Source organism: Stegodyphus dumicola, chromosome 12, assembly GCF_044657685.1.
Source record: "Stegodyphus dumicola isolate Sdum_Otavi_A_Nest chromosome 12, ASM4465768v1".
Lineage (NCBI taxonomy): Eukaryota > Metazoa > Arthropoda > Arachnida > Araneae > Eresidae > Stegodyphus > Stegodyphus dumicola.
In genome coordinates this window covers 97,673,532-97,700,953 of record NC_140779.1, presented here as the reverse complement: position 1 = coordinate 97,700,953, position 27,422 = coordinate 97,673,532, and the positions used below count along the sequence as shown (strand labels likewise).

General features: G+C 30.7%; 2 protein-coding genes across 5 annotated transcripts in view; one reads left to right on the top strand and one right to left on the bottom strand.

Moving 5' to 3' along the window:
• LOC118196396 (dolichyldiphosphatase 1-like) overlaps positions 1 to 22,615 on the top strand; it is a 30,580-nt gene extending 7,965 nt beyond the window's left edge. The window contains exons 2-8 of one of the 2 annotated variants that reach the window (XM_035367845.2): positions 75 to 175; positions 7,804 to 7,888; positions 8,139 to 8,235; positions 8,440 to 8,538; positions 10,121 to 10,249; positions 20,387 to 20,476; positions 21,938 to 22,615. In XM_035367845.2, the coding sequence (XP_035223736.1) occupies positions 75 to 175; positions 7,804 to 7,888; positions 8,139 to 8,235; positions 8,440 to 8,538; positions 10,121 to 10,249; positions 20,387 to 20,476; positions 21,938 to 21,977 (641 nt within the window). In that variant the 3' untranslated portion in view covers positions 21,978 to 22,615. The remainder of the gene's footprint in view (positions 1 to 74; positions 176 to 7,803; positions 7,889 to 8,138; positions 8,236 to 8,439; positions 8,539 to 10,120; positions 10,250 to 20,386; positions 20,477 to 21,937) is intronic. The other variant, XM_035367846.2, reaches the window with a different exon arrangement.
• A 3,931-nt stretch (positions 22,616 to 26,546) lies between these two features.
• The window catches only part of LOC118196395 (carnitine O-acetyltransferase-like), a 68,800-nt gene continuing 67,924 nt past the window's right edge, over positions 26,547 to 27,422 (bottom strand). For all 3 annotated transcript variants that reach the window (XM_035367844.2, XM_035367843.2, XM_085806709.1), the window contains one exon: positions 26,547 to 26,909. In XM_035367844.2, coding sequence (XP_035223735.1) covers positions 26,694 to 26,909 — 216 coding nt within the window. In that variant the 3' untranslated portion in view covers positions 26,547 to 26,693. The remainder of the gene's footprint in view (positions 26,910 to 27,422) is intronic.

Below are 27,422 nucleotides of genomic sequence, written 5' to 3'. Positions count from 1 at the left end.
CTTCTGTGGGGATCATATATTTTAATATTTGTATATGCTTTTGTGTTTTTTAAAGCAAGTTTTTAATTTTTCAGGTGATTGGCTTGGAAAATTTTTGGCACTTACAAGTTTGTGTCCTCTAGCACTAGTTATTGCATTTGTTACTCTCATATTATTTCGAAGAGATCTGCACACCGTGAGTTTTCTTTATTTCTCTGTATTATATATGTTACAAAATCTGTATGAATTATGCTTTTTTCATGTACAGTATTATAAAAATGTGTTTTTATGTTAATATATGGTTTATATTACTAATAAGTATGGAAATACTGATTTTTCATAAATGTATTATTTTATCATCAGGATGGTGCATATTCTATTAATGTAAAAAAGGCACTGTGTGACGTAGATCAGGCAAATTAAATTCAATATCTTGTGTGGACCAAGCAATTCCAGATTTTACCTGTGTTTCTTGCAAATTTTCAGCCATATATACTACAACAGTACCCGGTTCTGGTGGCGTCATTGAAAAAAAAAAAAAAATTGTGCTATAAAAGATTAACTGTTAAATCAATGTGAATAGAAAATTGAAAATATGCCAGTTTACTGTATTTTGTATTATAAAAATATATTTATGGGTGCCCCTTGCCAAAAATTGGTGGTTTTTGGTAGTACATGGGCATCGAGTTTATACACGTCTTTGATTTGTTATAACCAAAATAACAAATTGAAGAATTGCACAAACTCGGTAATGTGCACATCGACTTAGTTTCACTTAAAAAAAAAAAAAAAAAAAAAAAAAAAAAAATCAGAATTGCACAATCTAGGCCTTGACTTTGTCCTTGTACACATTAATCTATTTTCATTTAAAAAGTCAAAAAAGCACCCAATTCTATACCAGAGCCAAACAAAAAATATGTAATCTCAATAAACTAAGTTTTAAATCAAGCACTGAAATAACATAAAGGGAAATTCATCTTGTATCATTTAAGCACTACACAAAGGAAATATCCTCTTACCTTATTTAGAAATTTCAATGTCTTCAGTCCATGACACACGAAATTCCTTAACAGCATCCAAAAACTTTCCTTAAACCATGTTCCCTTTCTAATGGAATATTTTATGTGGTGAACATTTGAACCTTTCTGACAAACTGATTCCGATTGAACCGACAAACCCATCTGAACAATCTTTATGTTCGACCGTACACATTTCCTTTGTACAAAGAGGACATTTCTAATTCCGTTGAATTACATCCAACAAAGTTTAAACCATTTCCAAAAAAACTTCCACTCTAATGTTCTATACCACCAAACACCAACTATACCACCGGCAGCCATTTTACAATGCACAGTACACAATATACGACATACTTCCTAACTGGCATGCAACAAATATTTTCCCGTCATTCAAATTCATTGCAGTCACGTAACCAATCATGCCTTAATAGGGTTTCCATAAAATTAAACTACTCAGGTTACCATAAATGAAACAACAACTTGGCAGTAATCCAAGGGGCACCCTTAAATATACTTTAACCTTTGGTATATTTAGTGATGCAGCATTGTTTTGGAAATATCACAAAATTCCTCTGAAAATTTGCCATTGCTAATCGAATATGTCGGAATGTTTGCCATCGATAATTAAAAACTACATTTTCAACATTTCTTTCTTGATTATAGAATATTAGCAGGTAATTTTTTTATTGTTTATTTCTAGATAAATAGATTCATATACAGTACAAAGTCTGGAATCTAGAGTCATCAAAATTGGGATTTTTCCAGGTATTAGGTCATCAGTTTAAATCTAGTAAGATGACATGTAGAAATTATAAAATTAAAAATATGAAATAGTTGTTTATGGAATAAAGAAGCATTTATGACAGTAAAGGAATCAAAGTTTGCAAAAAAGCTCAATATTTATTTGTTTGCATTGTTAAACCTTTATTTCTTTCAATGCAAGTTATTTATGTTGCTTCATTTTTTTCGTGCTGATATATTCTCTTTAATTCTAAAGATAGGTATAATTTCTTGTTCAGGTTTAAAGGTCCTTAGTTAAAGTCCTGTAAATGCCATGTCGAGAATATGTACCAATTTATCAGTTGAAACTTTTTTTGTTCTCAACAAATTCTCTGCCACTTTCTTCACTATCGGCAGTAATATTGTCTGGATTTAGAACCATATATATTATAATGTCATGAGCAAGAAGAATAAAATTACGAGATTAAAAATAAAAACTCTTAAGAATTAAATTATCAGTGGGGTAAAATTAAATAAAATAGCACACAACTACAGTCAAAAGTCGTTAATTCGGACACCCATAATTCGGAATGATCTATAATCCGGACCTCAAAACTAAAAACTTTCTGCGCATGCGCCGCGTTGACACATGCGCATAGGCCGCGTTGACACATGCGCATAGGCCGCGTTGACACATGCGCATAGGCGTTTACGCGTGTGCGTAAGACCTTTTACGACTGCGCATATGAGTGTGCGCAAGTGCAGAATACGTTTTCGCGTGCGCGTTTTATGTATAATGGGCGTATAAGCTAAAATTATCTAATTATCTATTTCAGTTAATGTTGATAATTGTGTTGTTCCTTAATTTTCGAATTGGATCCGGCTTATTATTTTTTGCAGACTGTAAGAGCAATTTTATAAAAGTAAGCTTAAACTTTCGATTATATCAAATAGAATTTCCAATATATATTTGTTAATATGTTAAAGGATCTAAAGCGAAAGTATGTTTTGAAATCCGAAATCTGTTTATCAATTTCACGCTGCTCCGCGGGGGGGAATGCCGCGGCAGGCGCGTAATGAATTGGAAGTTGATCTGTCAGCACTATCCTTATCTTCAGCGCAGATGTTTTTATTTTATTTGGCTTATAATTCCTTACCAAATGTAGTATTTCATCTCGATATGCTCCGTCTTTGATAGGATTTAAAACAAGTTCTTCGTCATTATAATTCGCTTCCGATAGTGAAGAAAGTAACGGAGGTTATTGAAAACAAAAAAATTTCGATTGACAAATTAGTCAGTATTCTCAACACAGCAATTATAGGACTTGAACAGCGGAACTTTGTAACTAAACAAGAAATTGTCTGTTTAATAGAATTAAAGAGAAAGTATTATCACATGAAACAAAGTAACTTAAACAACTTACATTGAAAGAAATGTTTAATAAAGTAAACAAATAAATATTAAGCTTTTTCTTTTGTAAATTTTGATACCCTTTAGATCATAATTGTTCTTTATTTCATAAATTACAGCTTCATATTTTTAATTTTGTAATTTCTGCATGCCATCTTACCAGATTTAAACTGATGATCTATAATCCGGAATCGCCGAAGTCGCGACGAGTCCGAATTAGCGACTTTTGACTGTAACAGATTTTGCTATCTGTAAGTTAATTGATGATTATGGCATTGTCATCATAATGAAAAACTTCTGTTAAATCATTTCATTTGTTACCACTTCTCCACACTTCTTCAGAAATTCTGGTAAAAGTATATTTTAGGGTACCCCTTGGCGATTTTTGGCGGTACATGGATACTGAGTTTGTGCAGTTCTTTGACTTATTATTTTGATTTGCATAACGGTGATTTTTGCGCTAAAAATCACTGCTACACAAAGCCAAAATAACAAGACAAAGAATTGCACAAACTTGGTATCCATGTACTCGTTGACCTATTATCACTTGAAACAAAATCCCTGAATTGCACAAAAAATGGCATTGCACACTCCCTTGACTTTATCCATGTACACGTCAACCTATTTTTCCTTAAAAAAATCCAAGAATTGCAAAAACTTGCATTGCGCACTCCCTTCACTTTGTCCATGTACACATTGATATATTTTCACTTAAAAAGTCAAAGAAGCACCCAATTCTACAGTACAGGCAAATAAAAAATACATAATCTCAGTAAACTACATTTTAAACCAAACAATAAAATAACATAAAAAGGAAAAACATGTTATACATTTAAACACTAGAAAAAGCAAATATCCACTTACCCTATTTAGAGGTTCTTCGTCTTTAGTCTGTGGCACACAAAATTCCTTAACAGCATCCAAAAACTTCCAAAAATTATCTGAACTCGAATCCGTATATTGGCATTGCCATATCTGAACCTTTCTTCCTACAAACCCATTCAAATCCATCTAAACAGTTTTTACATTCGACTAGACGCATATCCTTATAAAACATACAGGACACTTATAATGGCTACTAAGTAAACCTTCATTTACCACACCAGTCAATTAACGCTCTTTTCCCCTTTTGTACCAAATAGCACAGAAACTTCAAATTAATCTTACTACATTCAGCCATTCTACCATCTAAACAATAAAACCAACACACACCACGAAAATTCTTACAAACATCCCATAATTCAAAATTTCCCAGAATCATGCTCCCGATTACGTCACAATAGGGTTACCGTAACATTCAACTACTCAGGCTACCTTAAATGAAATAACAACTTCGCCATAATGCCATGGGTACCTTAAAGTCTACTCTAACCAAAATTCCAGTAATTGGCTTTTATTTAATTAAAATTTCATCTTTTGTTTGCTACCTCTGAAAACCTTAAAAATTTACAACTATCATCATAAAGCTTAACTAGTATTTGTTACACACTAATGGCAGTGTATAATGAGATTGGCAAGTAAACACGTGTTGCTAAATTTCCTCTTCCTTCTATCACATGCAGAGGAAGTAAAGCCAAAATTATGTTGGTTATTTAATATACTTCTGTCTGTTTCCCTCATATGCTTATCTGAGTGCGGAATAAATAAATTTCCACATATACTTTATACTTATCTGAACAACAAATCAGTGTTTAGTTATTCAAACAGCATAAAATGTAATATTTGGGCCTATGAATATCATTTACAAAATCTATTTTTTGCATGTGAAAAAAATGTATGTTAAATTTCTCCTCTTTAACACACTTAATATTTCGCAGTGCAGTGTGCTGAAGTGTGTGATAATCGCCATTGTATTAAAAAAATATTTAGATATTGCTGCGTGAATCATTTTTCAAGCTGTCGTGTTGATAGTATGGAGAAAGCAAAAAATAATAAACGATTCGTCAAATATATAAGTTATTTTGGTAAGTGTAAAATTGACGATTTTTCCATGTAGAATGTTTAATTTGAAATGTATGCCAAACTTTATATTCTCTGGCCAAGCAAAGAGGTGGCTATAGAGTTAAATTATTGTTCGTACAGATTTATGTTAATAAATCCCTGTTTCTTCAATATGGAAGTATTTTGTTTAGTGCCGAAGTGAAATTAGGAATCAAGACTCTCCATGATAAAATATCAAATGCGCATGCATAAAGTATACAAAAATTTTTGTAATAAACAGAAAAAGGTTGCTGATGGTCCAGAGGTCTGGATTTTAGTTCATTGCAGATATTAGCTGTCTGGATTTGTACTGTATATACACTGTTTTGAAAAAAAAAAATCAAAGCACCAAGAAGGACTTTTGCAATCGTGATGAAATTTGGTATGCAAAAACATCTTAATCAAACATTCAAATGATCAAAGTTTCGAGGCAAATGAACAGGAATTACGATCATAGCGCACATTTCTAGTGCACAATTTGCAAAGTATAAAACCAGTAACAGAGGAGGAAATTTATTTATTTTTTTGCTGCCATTGTAATTCCGTAAAGAAGCAACTAAAGATACAATTACGACAATATCAAAGACCTTGCAAACAGCTAAACGACTTTGAACGTGATCGCATTGTAGGGTTGCGTGAAGCTGGGCAGTCATACCAAGCAATAAGCCGCCGCCTGCAGCATACAGACACTGATGTGCAAAAATGTTGGCAGCAACGGTTGCTACAAGGAAATTGCCGACGAAATGAAGGCTCTGGAAGGCCAAGGAGCACAAATGCGAGGCAAGATAGGATGATTGTTTGCCAGGCCCGAACCGCTCCAACGGTATCATTGTCGAATATGCAATGCACTACAGCCACATCTATACCTCCCATGGTACCGCTCACCATCTCACGGCACTTGTTTGAGGTGGGGTTATGCTCACAGAGGCCTTTAAGATATTTGCCTTTGACTCCACAACATCGATGAAGTCATCTGGAGTGGTGTCGCAGCCGATCATCATGGCTGCCATCAGACTGGCATCATATAGTGTTCGGTGAAGAATCCCGCTTCACTTTTGGAAGAGATGACCACCGTGTTCGTGTCTGGAGAGGATGGAGCCGGCAGTCTCAATCCCTTTATTTTACAAAGGCATACAGCCATAACCCCTGGTGTGATGGTGTGGGGTGCTATTTTTTATGGCAGCAGGTCATCTTTAGTCATCCTCCGTACATCTTAACAGCTCAACGATATGTTGAATACCATCCTTGGCCAGTTGCATTACCCTTCATGGCACGTCATCCTGGGGCCATTTTCCAACAAGATAATGCCAGGCCACATATCGCTCGCATATCTCATGGCAGAATGTGTCACAGGATGACATTAGGAACCTCTACCACTCCTTGCCTCGGCAAATTCAAGAATGCATTGTCACTAGGGGTGGTTCGACCAACTACTAATTTGAACACTCATTGGGTGATTGTGAGCCGGGAACAAGTACTATGACTTTGATTTTTTAATTATTTTATTATTTGTATATGAGCTATACACATGTTCAATTTCATCAAAAACAACCACTTCCTTCATGGTGCTTCGAGTTGTTTAGCAAATGCGTGTATATGTTTTTGAAAGAAATTGAGATATCAGGTATGTAAGCCCTTTCTTGCAAGTTATGATACACAATATGTGTATAATTTAACAAACAAGAAGTACAAAAGCTTGCAGATTAGAGACTAATTTAACAAAGGGCTCACGCTAGTCCCCTATAACGTACCATTGCATGTTTTTTTCAGTTACCTATCACCTTTGACAATGATTGCTTCAAATTGTAGTGATGAAAATTTAGAATCATTTCCAAATCTGCTTTCCCTTTTTGGATAGTTATTGCCTGCAGAAAGATGCATATAATATTTATGTATATTAATAGCAGTGTAATAATTCAGTTTGGTACTTTTATATTATCGCAACCACCTTGACACAGTTTGGCAAATTTTATGAGAAAAGATAATAATTTTATTGTAAAAATTTACATATAAGATACATACATATTCTGCAATTTAACTATATATTTGTTCCAAAAGACAGTTGGTAAACCTAGTTACAAATGGGTTTTTGTTGTGGTAGAAACTTTGTAGTGATGCCTTTGAGAAAAAATTCAAAGCACTGTTGCTTTAGCAATTTTGTGGCAAAATAATGTATTCCTGCAGAAATTTTACCTCTTTCTTAGGAAAATCTTACAAGTGCAAATTTTAAAATTGTGTTTGAGATAAAAAGTAATCAAAATTTTTCTATAAAAGCCATTGGAATTGAAAATAAACAAAAAGAACATGTATGAAAATGGTTACATTGGAAACTGAATATTTGTCATATGCATGTTTGCTTGAATAATTGTTATGCATGTGGTTACCTGAGTTTGGTGTATTCTGATGCTTTGGTAATTTCTACAAAGGTTGTTGCGATAACCCACGAGTACCTTCAATTTATAAATCATTATAAGTTAATTATAATATGGTTAGTTATAAATAGCTTCTAAAATACAAGTTAAAAATTAATTATGAAACAAAAGAGTATAGTATTCTTTAGTAATAGCATTTTGCTGCTCACTGAATATCTAATTGTCGGATGTTTTAGCTGAAGTAACAAAAATGTAAATGCATAAAAACTGGGATTTATCTGTAAGGGTATAATTGATTTCATATTAACATATTTTATTTTAGATAACATTTTTATGTGGAACTGCTCTGAATGAAGCAATTAATTGGATACTAAAGCATCTAATTAAAGAATTACGTCCTTGTCGTGGTAAGTTGGTGACTGTCAACTTTTTCTATATATCAAAAATTTTAATTTGTTCAATTAAAATGACTTTAATGGATTATTACAGATTATATCTAATAATGAAACATAGATTTTGATTGAAGCTTTTTGTTGTGATTTTATTATTAAGCAATTATAACACTTTGGGAAATGTAATGTTTTATTTTTGGATGTAAGAAAATAGTTTAAACATTATGAAATGTAACTATTAGTTTAAGATATAAATTTGTTTTAGGTCGAGAAATATTGTATTCTGAATATGGTATGCCATCGAATCATGCACAGTTTATGTGGTTTTTTGCTACTTACATGGCATTTTTTTTGTTAATAAGGTAAGTTTAATGTTTTAATTTTCTTTTGTGGAGAAAACACTCCAAAATTTAAGGGTTATTCTGTTAATATTCAGCAGTAACTCTTAAATAATTGTTAATATTATAAATATTTAAGATTTAACTTTTGCCTAATCTGGCATTACCAGAATGTAAAGTACCTTAATATGATTTTCCTTTAATATAATAATGTTTCAATTTTTTTAGATTGCATCATGGTAATAGTACATACCCACTAGAAAATGCATGGAAATACATTGTAACTGTATTTATTATTTGTGTTGCTGCTATTGTTTCATATAGTAGGTAAGAAGTTTTAATTTTTTTTAAGTATCTTATAAATAAAATTATGTTGATAATATTTTCTTCACCATTAACAGTATATAAAGATTCATGTCTAATTTTTTGCATGTCTTACTTTTACTTCTTCTCATGTCTAATATGTTTTTAATCGTGAAAGATTAACAATTTCACAATATGTATAGTATATTTTTTTTGAGGGCAAATTTTAGGTACTTTCTGATTATTCACATCCTTCTGAAAGAGTGACAACGCATTGGAAAAACATATTAGGCTGTCTTTATTGCTCTTAGGTACTCTTTTGCTCATAAATAGTAATAAACAAAAGCATTTTTTTTAAATAAGAAATTTTATTAGAAAATAAAGAAAAAACTGTATTGCCAATATTTACATTTTAGCCATGTATTCCTTTTCCCAGTGATAAATAATGTTGAAAAGAAATCATATCTTAGTCGTTATTATGTGTGTATTAAAAAAGACTGCAGTTTTACTAAATTGAGCAAGCTAATGTATGAAAGGTATCAGCCATTCTGAAAATGGCGGCACATTAAGAATTCCATTTCCACATGAATCAATAAAAATTAAATAGGCAAGAAACTGTAATAAAACACTTAACTTTTTCAAGAAATTTACCTGGGGTGTTGCATAAATACATTTTGGCGAAAGTTCGTTGCCTCATGAATATTTTTTAGAGGGTTGTGGATAGTTAAACTACCAAAATAATAAATAAATAAAAGCATATATTTGCAATATATATTTTTAACCTTGAGAACATTTTTAAGTTGAATGAATTTTAATAATCTTTTTCCTCCCTATTTGAAATATCTTTACTTTATATAATACCATTTTTATTATCATTGTTTACAGAAGTACTTTAATTTTTATAAATTTAACTCTATAATTTTTCTTTTACACTGTATATCATTAATTGCTTCCATAGTCCTTGTACAATTTTTGGTTTTCAGTATATAATTTAAAAATCTAATTTTAAAATCTTGAAGTTTTTCTGCAGGGATGAAAACATTACATAATAGCTTACTGTTATTCAGGATTGTATACATAATATTAGCATAGCAATATCTGTTGAAATGTAAGGTAAAGCATGTTGCATGTCATGGCTAGCAAAGTTCTTGATGTCTACATTCTTTAGTTTTGTTCAGCAAGTAATATTACATATACCTATTTATATATAAATTATGCAAATTCATCACATTAAGATTCTTTCAATATGTATTTACTAAGCTAAGTTAAATATTGTACACATTAAGTATCTCATATTTAAATTTTTGTGCATTGTCCTAATGGCATTACTAGTCTGCAGAGAATATGGGGAAAAAAATTGTCATAAATCATACATTCACTTATGGAATAGTTGACTAGCAAATTTTTATATTAATTTTTTCTTCTGTATAATTCGAAGCTAATTTCAAGTAATTAAATTTTAATGCATAACTTAAATCAATATTTTAAAAATTTTATTTTCTATGAAATTTTTCTACTTAAATGATCTTAAATAAGCTGTTAATGTTTTTGCACAGCACGTATTTTCTACCATGTATGTATTTATTCATAAATATTTTATTTTTAGAATTTACCTCCAATACCATACATGGACCCAAGTGTTATGTGGTGCTTGCTTGGGTATATTCTTAGCATGTATATGGTTTGCCATCACACAATTCACTCTAACACCTTTGTTTCCCATTATTGCAGCATGGTAATTTTTTTTAATGATTCTGTGTTTGTGTGTACCTGTATGGATCTATTTTTTATATTTTAATTTTGTGGATATATTATTTGGCATCCAAATTTTAATTTCTTTTTAATTTGCATATCAGTTTAATAGTATAAATGCTGTAGAATAAAAATAAATTTTATTTTTTAATTCTGTTCTCTAATTTTTTTTTTTGTAATGTTATTAAATGTTATCATACCCTATTGTGCATATTCTAATGTGAATGAAGTACCTGAAAACATATTTTTGTATCCTTAACTATGACTATCATAAGTTGTCCAGAGCAGCAGTTCTCAACCGGTGGTTCGCAAGAGAAAAAGAGAAAAATAGGTGGTGTGCAAAGGAACAAAGTATTTTTAATTGTTAAATTCAAAAATTAAATACTCCAACATCCCGGTAAAGTTTTTTCTCCAACACTCGTAAATTTATGTGAACTGAGCTTTGTTCAAGGACTTTAGAAAAATATTTTCACATTATTTTAGTCATAAATATAACAAAATTTGTCATAAATGTTTTTAAAAGGAGTAGTAGAAACGGATGTTGTATTTAATAGGAAATTAAAAAAAATATTAATAGTACAAAAATATAGAGGTATCTTATAAAAAGATAATAGTATCTCATTAATTCTTTTAGAGTTGATTGATTTATTAGAATGTCTACTGTTTGTCGCCACCATTTCCAGGCTCCGTTGCTCTGTTTTCAATTAGAAGCAAAAGCAGGTATTTTGTCTTCTTGTTGCTTTGCATTCCTTATTCTTCTACACGATTTGAGAATATCATCATTTGTTTTTAGAGAACCAGCAATATATATATACATTTAAATACTTGTAGAAAAAAAAAAAAAAAAAAAAAAAGGTCAAATCTAGATTTTAAAAATGGAAAAATGGCTAGGATAGACAAAGCGGAAAAGTGGTCATTCACAGGTGATGGATCCAGGACAATGTACTAAAATATTGAAAAGAAAAAATGTTTATAGAAAGTTTAATGAAGTTATTTTATCATTTGCGTTTTCTTGGAATGGATGCGAAATGTGGACCCTCAACCTCAATGTGTTGTTTGCAGTTAACTGTCATTTTACAGTAGAAATATTTTTAAAATATATATTTTGCTATTTGCACAACCTTTTAGCTATTTGTATTAAAGATGCACACAAAAAAATATTAGATAAAAAATTGGTTACCATTTAATTATCTTTAAAAGTTTAATTTCAGTTAAAATACTTTAATACTAAAATTTAGTGCAAAATTTGGGCCTGTTTACAAGAGAGACATTTTTTTATGGCTGATTTACCTGGGGTGTTGCATAAATACATTTTGGCGAAAGTTCGTTGCCTCATGAATATTTTTTAGAGGGTTGTGGATAGTTAGAAACTACCAAAATAATAAATAAATAAAAGCATATATTTGCAATATATATTTTTAACCTTGAGAACATTTTTAATCAAATATCAAATATCAAAATATGAAACCATTGTTTCTTAAAAGACATCTTGAATCTAAGCATGCCAATTTAAAGGATAAATCAGCAGAGTTCAAAAATAGTAAACAATTAATGAAAGGTTTTGTTACTTCAAGTGAAAAAGCTTTGGAAGCTAGTTACCTAGAAAGCCCAAGAATTGCCAAGACTGGGCAGGCTCATACTATAGAAGGAAACCTTGCATTACCAGCAGCTAAAGATATCATTTAATCATTATTCAATGAAAAAGTGGCTGATGAACTTAAGAATATTCTGTTATCAAATGATACAGTAAGTCGACAAATTCATGAAATGGCAAATTCCATAAAAGAGACACTTATTCAAAAAATAAACACAGTATTTCGCATTTCATTTGGATGAAAACACTAATATAATGAACTTTGTTCAATTATTAGTTTACATATCTTTCGAAGAAGATAAACAAATTGCCAAAGAATATTTTGTGATCTCTTCATGATAGAGAAACTGCAAATTAAATTTTCAAACTAATTGACAATTTTTTTGTCTGAGAATGATACTCCTTAGAATAAGTTCATTGCTGTATACAGTGACGTAGCCTGGGCCTTTAACAAGAAAACATTCCAGTGTTATTTCTCAACAAATTTATTCACTGCCCCATTCATCATGAAGCTTTGGTAACCAAAACAATCCCTGGAAATCTGAAAATCGTTTTGAATTAAATTGTGAAAATTGTTCATTTTATTAAAAGCCAAGCTTCAAGAACATTTATGATTTTATGCCAAGAGATGGGTAGTGAACATGAAACGCTTTCGTTACATTCTGAAGTATTGTGGTTATCAAAGGCAAAATTTTAAATTGTCTTTTTGAACGTCGATCAGAAATTCAAATTTTCCTCTGTGATTAAATATTCCAGTTGCAAAAATGTTTATTCAGGGAGTTATGGTTAGTGCATTTATCATATTTAGCTCATATTTATGGAACATAAAATGAAATAAATTTAGGATTACAGGGATAAATTGTTAATTTGTTTACCATTAGATAATGAATGCAATTATATATATATATAAAACAACTCAAGTTTAAGAAAAAACTCAAGTTTAAACAACTCAAGTCAAAGAATTGGATAATAATATTTTAAGCTTTTCACCTTTTTTAAGTTTTCTGACAGAAAATAATTTGAAAGAAAAAGAAGAATTAGCATCCCACATTAAAAATCATTATTTTTCATTGATAAATAATTTCAACGTATACTTTCCCAAGGATAATGAAAAAGAAAATTGGATTAGAAATCCATTTTGTTCAAATATGCCTGAAATTTCATCTCGTGAAGAAATTTTCGTGTGATTGAACAGTGATTTCTAATTAAACTAAGATTGAGCTAAAAATTTCAAAAATAACACCCTTGCAAACTTTCGGCTCAACCAAAAAAAAAAAAAAAAAAAAAAAAAAAAAAGCATTTCAAATAAAGCTATTAAATTTTATATCCTTTTTGCACAACCTATTTGTGTGAACAAGGGTTATCTTTCATGTCGTATTTAAAAAATAAATACAGAACAAAATTAAAAGTGGATCCTAATTTATGGTTAAAACTAAGTGAAATAAGAGCAGCCATAAAGAAATTTCTCTCTTGTAAACAGGCCCAAATTTTGCACTAAATTTTTGTATTAAAGTATTTTAACTGAAATTAAACTTTTAAAGATAATTAAATGGTAACCATTTTTTTATCTAATATTTTTTGTGTGCATCTTTAATACAAATAGCTAAAAGGTTGTGCAAATAGCAAAATATATATTTTAAAAATATTTCTACTGAAAAATAATCATTGTAAAATGTAGTGGTGGTACTAAAGTTTTTTTCATTTTTATTCAGATGGTACACATTGGTTAAAAGGTTGAGAACTGCTAGTCTAGAGTATCTAGATGAGTAGTATAATGAACATTTTAGTGATTTCTTGTATTTTTATTAAAGTTTTTGTAGAAATTTTTTACCTTATGAAATATATGCAGAGTTGCCAACTCTCCCGATTTAAGCGTGAGACTTCCGATTTTCGATCTCTCTCTCGCCAACTCGATTTACAGTATATTTCTCCCGACTTTTTCTTATTCTTAAAATTTATCACGATTTTTATGAAACTTGGCTTAATACTTCGTTATATGAAAAAAAAAAAAAAAAAAAGTGATTTTGGATGTCTGAAAGCAAATGAATTTTCTCTAGATTATATCTAAAACAAAACCTTGTGAATCAGATGAGAATTTCTGCTTTGTGAGTGAGAGCATACATATTCAGAAACATCATTCTCCAATGGGCATCGAGCTCCAATGCGTGTCATCTGACATATATTAGCCAATGAGCACAAAGCAAGCTCAAGGCTGTTATTTGGATGTTCTTTAATTATTTCATTCATCTTGTTCCGAGTTGTGTGAGTAAGCATGCCTTCGGGAAATATTTTTAGAAATTATCGTCTTTTGTTATGTCTGCGAGAAAGGTGAAATACTGCTGTACGTTTCAAAAATAGTACACATTTGACTTTCCTTCCATTATTTCCTCAAGGAAATGTAATAAATTTGTGATGTGTACCGTTTGTCATTGTGATTTCACATGGTGGAAGGGCGGATGTTCTCAATCCTTTGTACACAAAAACACAAGGACAACGCGAGTTGTTTTGAAAAAAACTAAAAATTAAATTTTCTTCGGAAACAAAGGACCAAAAAGTTATTAATGCAGAATGTCTGTTCTCTGCCTTTTTACTGGAGCACAACCTGCCATTGAATGCATAGGATCACAGTTTTATTTAGCTTTATTTAGAAAATATGCATGCAGCTGTATTTAGATAAATGTTTCCCAACCGTGAAATCGCTAAGAAATACTCAATTGCAACAGGTACAATTGTTAAAGAAATGGGTTTGAAAAATAAATCTTCAGTTATTGATTGCATTAAAACAGCTCTGTTCTGCGTATCTACGGATGGAAGCAATAATACTGATTCAAAACTGTATCCAATTGTTTCTTTTTTTAATCCAGAGTCTTCAGAAATTGAGTGCGTACTTTCTGTCCCCACTCTAGAAGGGCATTCAACATGCTTTAATATAGCACAGCTAATTATTAAAATTTTAAAAGAAAATGCAGTCCCTCTGGATAATTGCTTAGCACTTGGTGCTGATAATACACCAGTCATGGTAGGCTTGAAGACTGGTGTTGCAGGCATCTTAAGAAAGGAAAATTCAGATTTGCAGATTATGAGGTGCACCTGTGTCGCTTCTTAAATTTAGCAGCTGAAAAAGGGGCAGCTTCTTTTCCAATAATTGTGGATGAACACAGTGTTGATATTTATTATTATCTTGAAAGGAGTTCTAAAAGGAAGAAAAAATTGAAATAGTTCCAACAGCTGCATAATACTGAAATGAGAAAAATTTTGAAATATGTGTGTAATCGCTGGCTGTTTTTAAAGAAATGCTTATCTAGAATCCTCGATCAGTGGAACCTTCTTGCATTTTTTAAAGAAGAAGTAAATGCTTCGAGAGTTAAGATAAAAGGCTCTATTGAAAGTTATAAAATATCTAAAGTAAATGGAGGTGTAGTTACTATTTCCATTGTTAAAAATAGGTTTGAGAAAAATAATTTCTTCACCATTCAGCAATTCAACTGACAGTTCTCAAAATATAAGCGTAAAGCTGATACAAATTTCTCTCAAAATAAAAAAAAAAAATTGCTCAACACACGAAAAATTTTCCGATTATTGTAAGTTTAGCTAAGCACGAATCTGCCACTGTTCATAACATTCTGAATATGAAAGCAAAATCTGTCACTGTTCATAAGATTTGTACGAAAACTGATTAAAGTGTCTTTTTTTTTGTTTTTTTAATGATGCAAGTAATAAAAATGTTTTTTATGTGTAAGGTATTTTTGCATTTTAGAATTAGTAACTATTTAAAGTTAATTCATTATTAAAAACTATATTTTTATCATTTTGTGAAAAATCTCCTGATTTCTTAAAAAAAATCTCCTGATTTTTGAGTGTCATAGGTTGGCAAGTATGTATATGCTAAAAGGATTCAGTTTCAGCCACAATAAATAAATACAAATTCATATTAAGAAGAAAGAAAGGATTCATATTTTAATGTCACTCTAGAGTCTTTGTTAATGTTTTCTGTTCTTAGGCTCACTCCTGCTAATAAATTTTTTGGCCATTTTAGTTTTATTATTAAGCATTACTCTCTTCAACCCTTATGCCACATAACATTGAAGAGCAAAATCACAAAATATTTAAAAACAGCATATATTTAGAATTCCCAATACAGTATTGGTTGCTGTATATATTTTTATATTCATAATTGCTTTAAAAACGAGCCATGTAAAAAAGGTATCATAAAAAAGAAAAAGTATATAGTAATTTTAATGAGTCCAGTTAGTATCATTTCATAAAAATATTCAATATTTTTAATTGGACATCTCATAATTTAAATTCAATCAAAAAGTAGAAAAAGTATTCTTAAGAACTGCGGTTATTAAGAATTTAAGTTTCTTGGTTTGCTACTCAGTCACAGAAATAATAAATTTGAGTTAAATATTGGGTTGTCCGGAAAATAATACAGGTTTTTGCAATTGTTTATCTTTCCTGTACTTTTTTAGATACAAAAAATATTTTGAATTACATTGGTTTATATATCATTTTGAAGCTCTATTTTCGTTCTATATTTCTATAATAATCATTTTATTCCAAAATTATTAAAAAATATTTACTAGGTGTTTTTGTTTAGATGTCAAAATGGGATTTTCTGCAAATTTGCTTTTATGAGTACAAGCTAGGCCACAGTGCAGCACAAACGGCTCGAAATGTCAATGAAGTATGGGGCGAGAAAAGTGTTAATGAATCTACATTTCAATGATGGTACCAAAAGTTTCATCGTGGAGAATTTGACCTGGAAGATCAAGAGCGTTGTGGTCACTCTGCAGCTGTTCATGACGATGATTTGAAGACCTAAGTTGAAACAAACCCGTGCACAACTGTTCAAGAGCTTGCAGAGGAGCTTGGCGTAAGCAAAACAATGATTTCTGATCACTTGAATCGTATAGGAAAGTCAAAGAAGCTCAATAAGTGGGTGCTTCACGAATTGAGCGAAAATAAAAAAAATCGGTTTTGAAGTGTTGTCTTCTCATCTTCTCTGCAACAAAAATGATCCTTTTCTTGATCAAATTGTTATGTGCAATGAAAAGTGGATTCTCTCCAACAACTGGCAACATTCGGCTCAGTGTTTGGACCGCAGTCAGACACCAAAACACTTTCCAAAGCCAAATTTGCACTAAAAGAAAATTATGGTGACTTTTTGGTGCTCTGCGGCCGGTCTCATCCACCACAGCTTCCTAAATCTGAGTGAAATGATTACAGTAGATAAGTATTGTCAGCAAATCAACGAACTGCACCAAAAATTGCAATGCATGTGCTCGGCATTGGTCAATAGAAAGCAGGCAATTATTCTCCATGACTATGCTCGGCCACACGTCGTGTTACTGACCGTACAGAAATTGAATGAATTGGGATATGAGACTCTTCCTCTTCCCTCATATTCACCTGACTTCTTGCTGACCGATTACCACTTTTTCAAACATCTGGATAACATTCTGCAGAAGAAATGCTTCAGAAGCCAAGATGAGGTCAGACACGCATTTGATACCTTTATCGCATTTGGAACTCCAGAATTTTATTCTACCGGCCTAAATAAACTTATATCTTGCTGGCAAAAATGCATTGATTTGGCTGGTGCTTATTTTGATTAATAAATTTTTTTTTGAGTAATGATACTTAATATGATTAAAGATATAGGTTAAAAACCTGCATTATTTTCCGGACAACCTAATACTTTATGCGTCATTGAGTGGACACATGCTAGTGCATGGAGATAATAAGTATTCTATTAGAGACGGTTGCAAGGCATTGCTTTCAATAGCCAAATTTGTAGATGAAAACTGAAAGATAAAATTGCCAAATGGAATAGTCTGGCCCACTGGAGATAAAAAATCTTTATTTCGAACAGTTGCCACTTGCTTTCCAGTCGCAGTGTTTGTTAAATAAAAATTCGTTAAATTCGTACAAAATATGAAATAAATTGTAAACATATTCAAGCTTTAAGTTGCCCATGTTCAGGTGGAAATATGATTATTATTGACTTGGGCAATAAATCATATTTCTTATTGATTGGGCAATAAATATAGACTTGATTTTTCCCTTATTAGCATCAAGAGACTTCAACCAATATTTTCATTCCACTATTTTTATGAAAAGGACTTTAAAACAAAAATTTCACTTTTCAATGCACATTTTGAGGACTTTTATGCTTTATTAATTTATTTATTCTTCTTCTTCCATATATTATTGTCTTATAGTTCTAAATTTAGTTATATGTTTATTTATAAACCATTGTAAAATTGTATAATTCAAAAACTTCATATGAGAAAGATCATGATTTATGATAGGACATAGTTAAAGCCTGTAAGCTATGTCCTGGATGTTTCTTCATATCTTTCCTCATACTTCTTGCCTCACTAATCTACTAATGCTTTGTTCATCCGGCCTCTTATTTTGAGGGGGGTGGGTGGGAAGATGTAACGTAAAAAATACGATGGCTTTGCTACGCGAACAAGCAACCTCCAATTAACTTTCTGCAATTTCAGGATCTTCCCCTTAGACCAGTATTTTCAAGAACATTCGAGCCTGTTATGTAACTGCTTCTATAAATAACGAAGTTGTGCCATTTTATATCAGATTGCTTATGTAATTTGGAGAATTTCATCTAAAGTAAAAATGTGGTGAAAATTGAGAGTGAAATCCTTCTGTTTCATCATTTCTGCTGTACTCCACTTAGACAAACAATGGCCGTGCTCTGATGGCAAGCTTCGTCACTCATGTGCTCGACTGCCAAAATATCACATACATATATATATATACACACCTTTTAGACAATTATTTGGGTATTTAAGATGGTCATTGGTCTTTTGAGATTATTTAAATAATTAAAATCTTTCAAAGCTGCTGATGACACTTTCCAAATGGACAAGTCTGTCTTGGGGAAAATGAAGTGGTTAATGTACCATGCTATCGTGTGGCTAAATTTAGTAATATACCCTATATTAACAATAAAACAAATAATGTGCAAATAAGTAACTGATTAAACATTGGTTGGTTCTTCATACAAAGTTCTGCAATTGTCCACTGCTGGTTAACTCAATTCAAATTAAATAAAATGTTAAAATTCATTAGGAGTGGGGGCAATTCAAACAATTTAAGTTTCATTAATTCAATAAATTTCATTTTGGATTACATGCCCCTCAAGGATGATGCTCAAAGTATGTAAAAGGTTATGCTGATGTTTCTGAAATAAGTCATTGTTGCTAAGGGCATATCCATTATGCCGTGTTGTTTACTTTATATATAAACAGGAGCATAACAGTAAAGATGATATATATAATAAGGAATGTTTCATTGTCAGTTGATACAATCAATATTACTTCCAACACTTCATAGCCTATGATGGTATTTTACTCATTCTTACTTTCTATTTATTATTACTTTAGTATTTTTTTCAATCACCAATTTGGCCAAGCTGGATTTTAGGTCTTCTATACAGAATAAAAATTTTGGACTTATTAATCTTTGAAACTGTATTAGATATATATCAACTGTTAAAATTTTAAATTGTTTTAGAAATTTAGAATATACAGTCAAAAGTCGTTAATTCGGACACCCATAATCAGGACCTCAAAGCTAAAAACTTTCTGCGCATGCGCCGCGTTGACACATGTGCATAGGCGTTTACACGTGCGCGTAAGACCTTTTACCACTGCGCATATGTGTTTGCGCAAGCACAGAATACGTTTTCGCGTGCGCGTTTTATGTATAACGGACGGTATAATCTAAAATTATCTATTTCAGTTAATGTTGATGATCGTCTTGTTCCTTAATCTTCGAATTGGATCCGGTTTATTATTTTTTGCAGACTGTAAAAGCAATTTTATAAAAGTAAACTTGAACTTTCGATTATGTCAAATAGAATTTCCGTTTCTGGAGCTCCCAAAGGATCGTACAAAACGAAAGTATGTTTCGATGTCCATCAAACAAAAAGTGGAATTGCTGCAAAAAATAGATAAAGACATGAAGAATGTGACAGAGAGGTTAGTGAAAACGAAAAAATTTCAATTGACAAGTTAGTCGGTATTCTCGGCACAACAATTAACGGGACTTGAACAGCGGAACTTTGTAACTGAACAAGAAATTGTGTCTGTTTATAGAATTAAAGAGAAAGTATTATCACATAAAACGAAGCAACTTAAAACAACTTACATTGAAAGAAATGTTTAATAAAGTAAACAAATAAATATTAAGCTTTTTTTTTTAAATTTTGATACCCTTTAGATCATACTTGCTCTTTATTTCATAAATTAAGGTTTCATATTTTTAATTTTATAATTTCTGCATGCCATCTTACGAGATTTAAACTGATGATCTGTAATCCGGAAAAATCGATAATCCGGAATCGCTGAAGTCCCGACGAGTCCAGATTAACGACTTTTGACTGTAATATTTATGAACAGCATATAAAATAAATGAAAATTTTTTTAATGAAATATTGAGATTTGACTGCAGTGTTGTTAGAATGACTAGTAAAGATACATTCTGTTTATACTTTAGGCCCATTAGCGAGTTCCTGATGTTACGAGACACAACACTCATTCCAAATGTTATGTGGTTTGAATATACGTCCCATCGAACTGAATCCAGGTGAACACTTTTTTCTTAAATTTTTGTATTTTTATTTTAATACATGTTCCTTTAACTCCACTAAGAAATTAACATGGAATATATATCATTAACTGTTAGTTATATGCTTATGCTAAAATGAATTAATTATTTAATGTATTTAAATATAGAGCCATCTGTTAAATCTTGTATATTTGTAATAAGACTTTTTGCATATTTTTATTTGAAAATTCAATAAATAGGAAACGGAAGAGGAGGTCTATAGGAAAATATGCCTGTAAGAGAGTTAATTGTTAAATTTTTTACCATGATTTGATGATCGCACTCATGGAAAGAAATTATTATTTTACTTATAAATCAAAAATAGCAGTTTGTTTTATCGTAACTTGATTTCAGTTCTGAAATTGATTATTTAGTTAAATATACATGACTTATGCATATTGAAGGAATATGCTCAAAGCTTTTTAAAATCTTGTATAAATAAGAATTGAGCCAATCACTGCTGAAAGAATTAAAAAAGAACCCTGAATACAAATTAAGATGTTTGAATTTACGTAACTGGTCATGTAAAGGAAAATAAATGTATGTATTAATTACTACATAAACTTTATTAAGACATTTAATTTTAAGATATTTAAAAAACAGCATTATTATTGTTAAAAAATTGTATAATACAAAACTTCAACTAAAAACTGACATATGTAAGATAAAAAGTTCTTGCATAGTGCTCATTATCATATATTGGAAAGAAAATAAATCATTCTACCATGTTCAGGAGTGTGACAGCTTACAGACAATTTCTTAATATCTACTTATATCTAATATTAAAACATCTTCAATAAAACTTGCACCTATACCACTTTAGATGATTTAATTGACAAATATTTTAAACTCCAGAGGATTTAATTTTTAAAGAAAATAATTTTCTTTGATTTTTAATAATTCTATCTCTTTTAATAAAATATATGAATTAGAAATCTTTTTATGATTGCAAAACTGTATCATGTAACTGAAACCTAATTGCAAAATTTAAATCTGTCATTCGATTATTAAAAATCGGTAAAAATGCTTTATAATTTCACATAGCATAATTTTTCATGCCCTAAAATTTTAATATATCCTTCACGTATGATATAAGAAAGGAATATATTTATGAGAATTTCTGCCAAGTTGTGATTTTGGGTCACATATCTTGGTAGCTGAGGTATTAGCACATTATGGCAGGTGGGACAAAATGTTAAGTTACCTGAATTTTCATTAGCTGCATTGCAGCAAAAAAGTGCCACTTATATGGCCATATGAACTTTATTCATGATTATGTTAGTTATGTGAAATGTAGCTGATTTATCATTGTTTTGAGAATTGTAGTTAAGATTACTAATTTGTTTTAAAAATTAACCTGTAGTTCTTTATAATATTTTTATTAGGGGAAAAGGTGATTTATGTATATAATATTTTAAAACTTTTTTTTTTCTCTTTCAGAACAAGACAGCGAAAGCTTGTGTCCATGAAATCTCAATAACCATTTTAGCTCAAATGTTATTCTGTATTTTTTAATGTTTGAAATATCACTTAATTTTTTTATATTATTATAAATCTTGTACCTTTAATTTTCACTTTAATATGCTGCTTTAGGTTTCAGATTTCATTTAATTTTATCTGTGATTCTTGGTTGTATATCTGGTCATGTTTAATACCTGAGGTTTTTAGAGGCCTGTCGCTCATTGTTAACTGTATATTGTTGATACAATTTAATAAACTCATTGCATTTATATTTATAACGTTACATTTTATAAAATGGGAGCAATAAATGCTTAAACTGCATATATTTGAGCCTAAAATTTAAGTGTTGTCACTCATGTCAAATTTGAACAACTTGTTTTCTATGCATAAGAGTAAACATATTTTTAAATATGCTATCTATGTCTTCCCCCCAGTTTGCTTCATACAGCATCATTCTTCAAAATATGCATTAATTATTATAAAACGTTCATTATGATGTCTTAAAAGTTAATTGTTCATTATTAAGATGAAGAGATTGTATTTTTCTTTCAGTGTGTCTGAAATATTAGCTGAATTTGTAAAGAGATGCCCTCTAGATTGATTAGTTAACAAATTGCTATTAACTGTATTTTCAAATAAATTCATTTTTTATTGGAATTAGTTTGTTTTCAAAGCAAAACATAGATACATATGTGATTGGGAAACTCAAAAGTACTCCCAGACATTAAAATTCATCGCTTAATACTGAAAATATGCAATGCATTATATCTAATTTTTAACTGTGCTTTATGCAATATTCTTGTAAAATTTGGTTACTAAATATTTTTTAAACGTATATATTTAGTGATTCACTTGACTTTACAAATATTGCAGTCATGCATCTCCAACTAAAGTTTTAGATCAGCCAATTGTTCATACATATTGATCCAAGTTGTATAGTAATTTTTTATTCCAAGGAAAGACAAGTTACAAATTATCAATCTATAATTCTAAAAATAGGTATACAAATATGTATACAAGAACCACCGATATTTAATACATACAAGTAATGTATTCTTTTAATACATGCCAGTTGTGCATTCTTTGTTAGTACTATAAACATTTCGAGAAATTTGTAATGATTAATAATCTATTTGTGTACTGAATGATGAACTAAAATTCTAGTTTGATGAAATGTAAGTGCACTGCACAGAGGTCAGTGCATATTCAAAACGGTAGCCATGGATCGCATTTATATGACATCCCAGTATATCACATTTGTAAATGTAAGAGGTACTAAATAAAGTCAAAAAGGGAAGTGATGATCCCAAATGGTTGAGAAACTATACTGCAGAGAAACAATTCGAAATATATAAATGGGCAAACATATTTTATTGCAAAGAAATTTTTTTAATGTACCATAAACTTCACATGATGTATCTAAACATCATAAGACCCATTTAACAAGTGTGACATTCAAGGATTGCACACTTCCAAAATCAAATCATTAGATTGAATATCATAGCAATTTTAGGCCTTAATCTGTTAAATTTATGGTATTAATAATATTTGATTTTCCAAGTAATGTGAAACTACTGTGTATAGTCGGTACATCGATTCAAATGCAATCTTTTCCAGTTATTATGTGAGTCTTTTCCAGTCAGCATTCATTATGTGAGTCTGACATATTTAGATTAGTATACATTAGAGTAGGAAGATTCCAATGTCTGAGCTAAAGTTGGTCTGTCACCTATACGGTGCTAAAGGCTCTTGTTAGGCACATTTGACTCCTTGCCATGATGAATGTCATGGGCTTCTGCTGACCACTGTTAGACAAGTGAAATTGGTAACAATTCCATTGTCTTTTATCTTGCATATCTGCTTTTGGAACATTTAGAAAGTTCAGATCTCAAGGTGTATATATATGTGGTTCCTTTTTTTTCTTTTCAAGATTGTGGAGCATAGCATTGTCACTGTCTAGATCTGCTACTGTGTATTTCTGCTTCACTTGGGTTGCCACTAATTCGATGTGGTTTCAATCTCTTCTCACTTCCATCAGCTGGTATAGACCTTTTGTATTCTTCCTTCTCACCACGAAAAATTTCACACTGGGCTTCTTCATATTTCTGTTGATTTGGTTATCTCCATTGGTAATGCAATTCTAAGAAGTATGTTTATATGGCATCTTCTCTGCTTATGTTTATATGCCATCTTGTCTTTGTTTATGAACAGTTGCATTTTCTGTGTTTGTATGCTGTCTAAACAGAAACTAAACCAAATTTAATTTCACATGTGTAGCATATACACAATATAAGGTGTAGGCTGTGTGTGTTTCATAATGCAATTTTCCTGTATCACAAAATAACCTGCATAACTAAATATTTAGAATTTTAATGTTTAAACTATAAATTTAGCTGAGTTATTCTACAGTAAAATAATTTGATGTGTTTGCTTTACTTTTCTGTTATATGTAGGACTTATTTCATTAAAAATGTGTAGGAGCTTCAAATGCTAGTATAATTAGCACTCATTTTGAAGGAAAGAAACATAGAGAATACATACTCAGAGTTGCCAACTTTCCCGATTTTTGACTGCTCTCCCGCCAACCCGATTTACAATATATTTCTCCCGACATTTTCTTATTCTTAAAATTTCTCATGATTTTTATGCAACTTGGCTTAATACTTTGTTATATGAACAAACAAACAAACAAACAAACAAAAAAAAAAAAAAAAAAAAAAAAAAAAGCTTTTGGACGTGTGAAAGCAATTGAATTTTCTCTACATTATATCTAAAAAAAAAAAAACCTTGCAAATCAGATAACTTCTGCTTTGTGAGTGAGAGCATTATACATATCCAGAAACGTTCTCCAGTTCTCCAATAGGCATCGAGCTCCACTGCGTGCCAGCTGGCATATATTAGCCAATGAGGACGAAGCAAGTTGTTATTTGGATGTTCTTTAGTTATTTCGTTCATTCTGTCCTGAGTTGTGCGAGTATACGTACCTTAGGGAAATAGTTTTAGAAATTATCATCTTTTGTTATGTTTGCGAGAAAGGTGAAATACTCGTGTACGTTTCAAAAATCATGCACAGTTGACTTTTCTTCCATTATTTCGTCAAGGAAATGCAATAAAGTTGCGATGTATACCACCTGTCGTTGCGATTTTTTGATTTTGCATGGTGGAAAGGCGGATGTTCTCAAACATGTGCATACACAAAAACACAAGGATAACATGAGTTGTTTTTAAAAAAACGAAAAATTAAATTTTTCTTCGGAAACAAAGGACCAAAAAGTTATTAATGCAGAATGTCTGTTCTCTTCCTTTATACTGGAGCACAACCTGCCACTGAATGCATCGGATCACGCTGCAGCTTTATTTAGAAAAATGTGTCCCGATAGTGAAATCGCTAAGAAATACTCAAGTGCAAGAATCAAAACAGGTGCAATTGTTAAAGAAATGGGTTTGAAAAATAAATCTTCAGTTATTGATTGCATTAAAACAGCTCTGTTCTGCCTCTCTAAGGATGGAAGCAATAATACCGATTCAAAACTGTGTCCAATTGTTGTTTCTTTTTTTAATCCAGAGTCTTCAGAAACTGAGTGCAGTTTACTTTCTGTTCCCACTTTAGAAGGACATTTGACAGACTTTAATATAGCACAGTTAATTATTAAAACTTTAAAAGAAAATGCAGGCCCTCTGGATAATTGCTTAGCACTTGGTGCTGATAATGCATCAGTATTGGTAGGCTTGGAAGACTGGTGTTGCAGGCATCTTAAAAAAGGAAAATTCAGATTTGCAGATTATGAGGTACACCTGTCGCCTCTTAAATTTAGCAGCTGAAAAAGGGGCAGCTTCTTTACCAATAAATGTAGATGAACATATTGTTGATATTTATTATTATCTTGAAAGGAGTTCTATAAGGAAGGGAAAATTGAAACAGTTCCAACAGCTGCATAACAGCAGTTTACAATTAGAAAACTTGGATGAAGTTATAAAATCAGCTAGGATTAACACTCAGTGGAGTTTAATTGGAAAACTGAAAGGTGCTAATGGAATTTTAAAATATAGTGAACTGTCTAGAATTGTGTTGGCCATCTTGTCAGTTACTCATAGTAATGCAGAGTTTGAGAAGATTCTCAGTGTTGTTGTAAACGAGGACTAAATTTAGATCTAATATTAGTGATGACACATTAGAAAAACTTTATTAGCAAAAGCAGAAATACGTGGCAATTGCTGTAAACAAAATTATGAAGTTTCTTAAAGAAAGCAAAATCTGCCACTGTTTATAACATTTGTACGAAAACTGATTAAAGTGTTTTTTTTTTTTTTTTTCTTTCTTAAACGATGCAAGTAATAAAAATGTTTTGTATGTGTAAGGTATTTTTGTGTTGCTTGCATTTAAGAATTAGTTACCATTTAAAGTTAATTCATTATTAAAAACTATTTTTATCATTTAAAAAGTCTTTTTAATATTGTGAAAAATCTCCTGATTTTTGAGTGTCATAGGTTGGCAAGTATGCATACTGAATATGTGAACTTTAAAATAACCTTCAAATTGTATTTAAATATGAATTATTAGCATTTTGAACTCATAAAATGAAAGACATTTCTAAAGATTAACAACAATTTTACTTAAGAATTTACAAACATTCAATTTTAATGTAAAGAAACAAGTATATATATATATAACAACATGTAATATAAGAAATTTCAAGAAATGAATCAACTTCAATAAAAAATGAAAGGTTTTAATTTATAATTTTGCTTTCTGTGACTGGATAATAACATCATGCATTTCAGTTAAGCTTTCAGTTAAGTGATTCATAAATTTGCTTGAGTGTGTCTCAGGGCTACTGTTACATGCAGAGAGCCCAAAGTTTATTGAAGATGGTCGTGGATTATAACAGCATGCATAGCCATCTGGTACTAGTGGTCCATAGCACATAAATGCATCAACTTTTGATGGAACCTATAAAAATTTTTGAAAATTTGCAGAACTTGAATAAATCTTAAATAACAAGGATTCAGAAAATATTAATGCTTTGCTGATTTAAGTAAATAATTGCATAATTTTGATTTCTCATTATGAATTACCTTTTCTCACTTTTCATTAGTTAATATCTTCCAGATGCCCTTTACCTAAATTTATCTTAGTTAAAATAATTGAATATTTTTATTGGGAAATAATTTCAAATCAATGCTTATCAGTTAATTATGGTAGAGTATGTGAAGACTTATCTAGGAGTAAAGATGTTTTATACCCAGGAAAGAACATAACTTCATGTCACCATTGTGTTCAACCATTGGTATTTTACAACTTCAGCCATTCGGCAGCTGGTTGCATATGAATAAGATATACAGCATGGTCATAAAAAGAACTTCCCCTCTATATAAACCCTTAGTGACATAGCCACTGAACTAATCAAAATGAAATTGCAAATGTTGTTATTTGAAGGTATGCACTTAAGATTGTCACAACTGC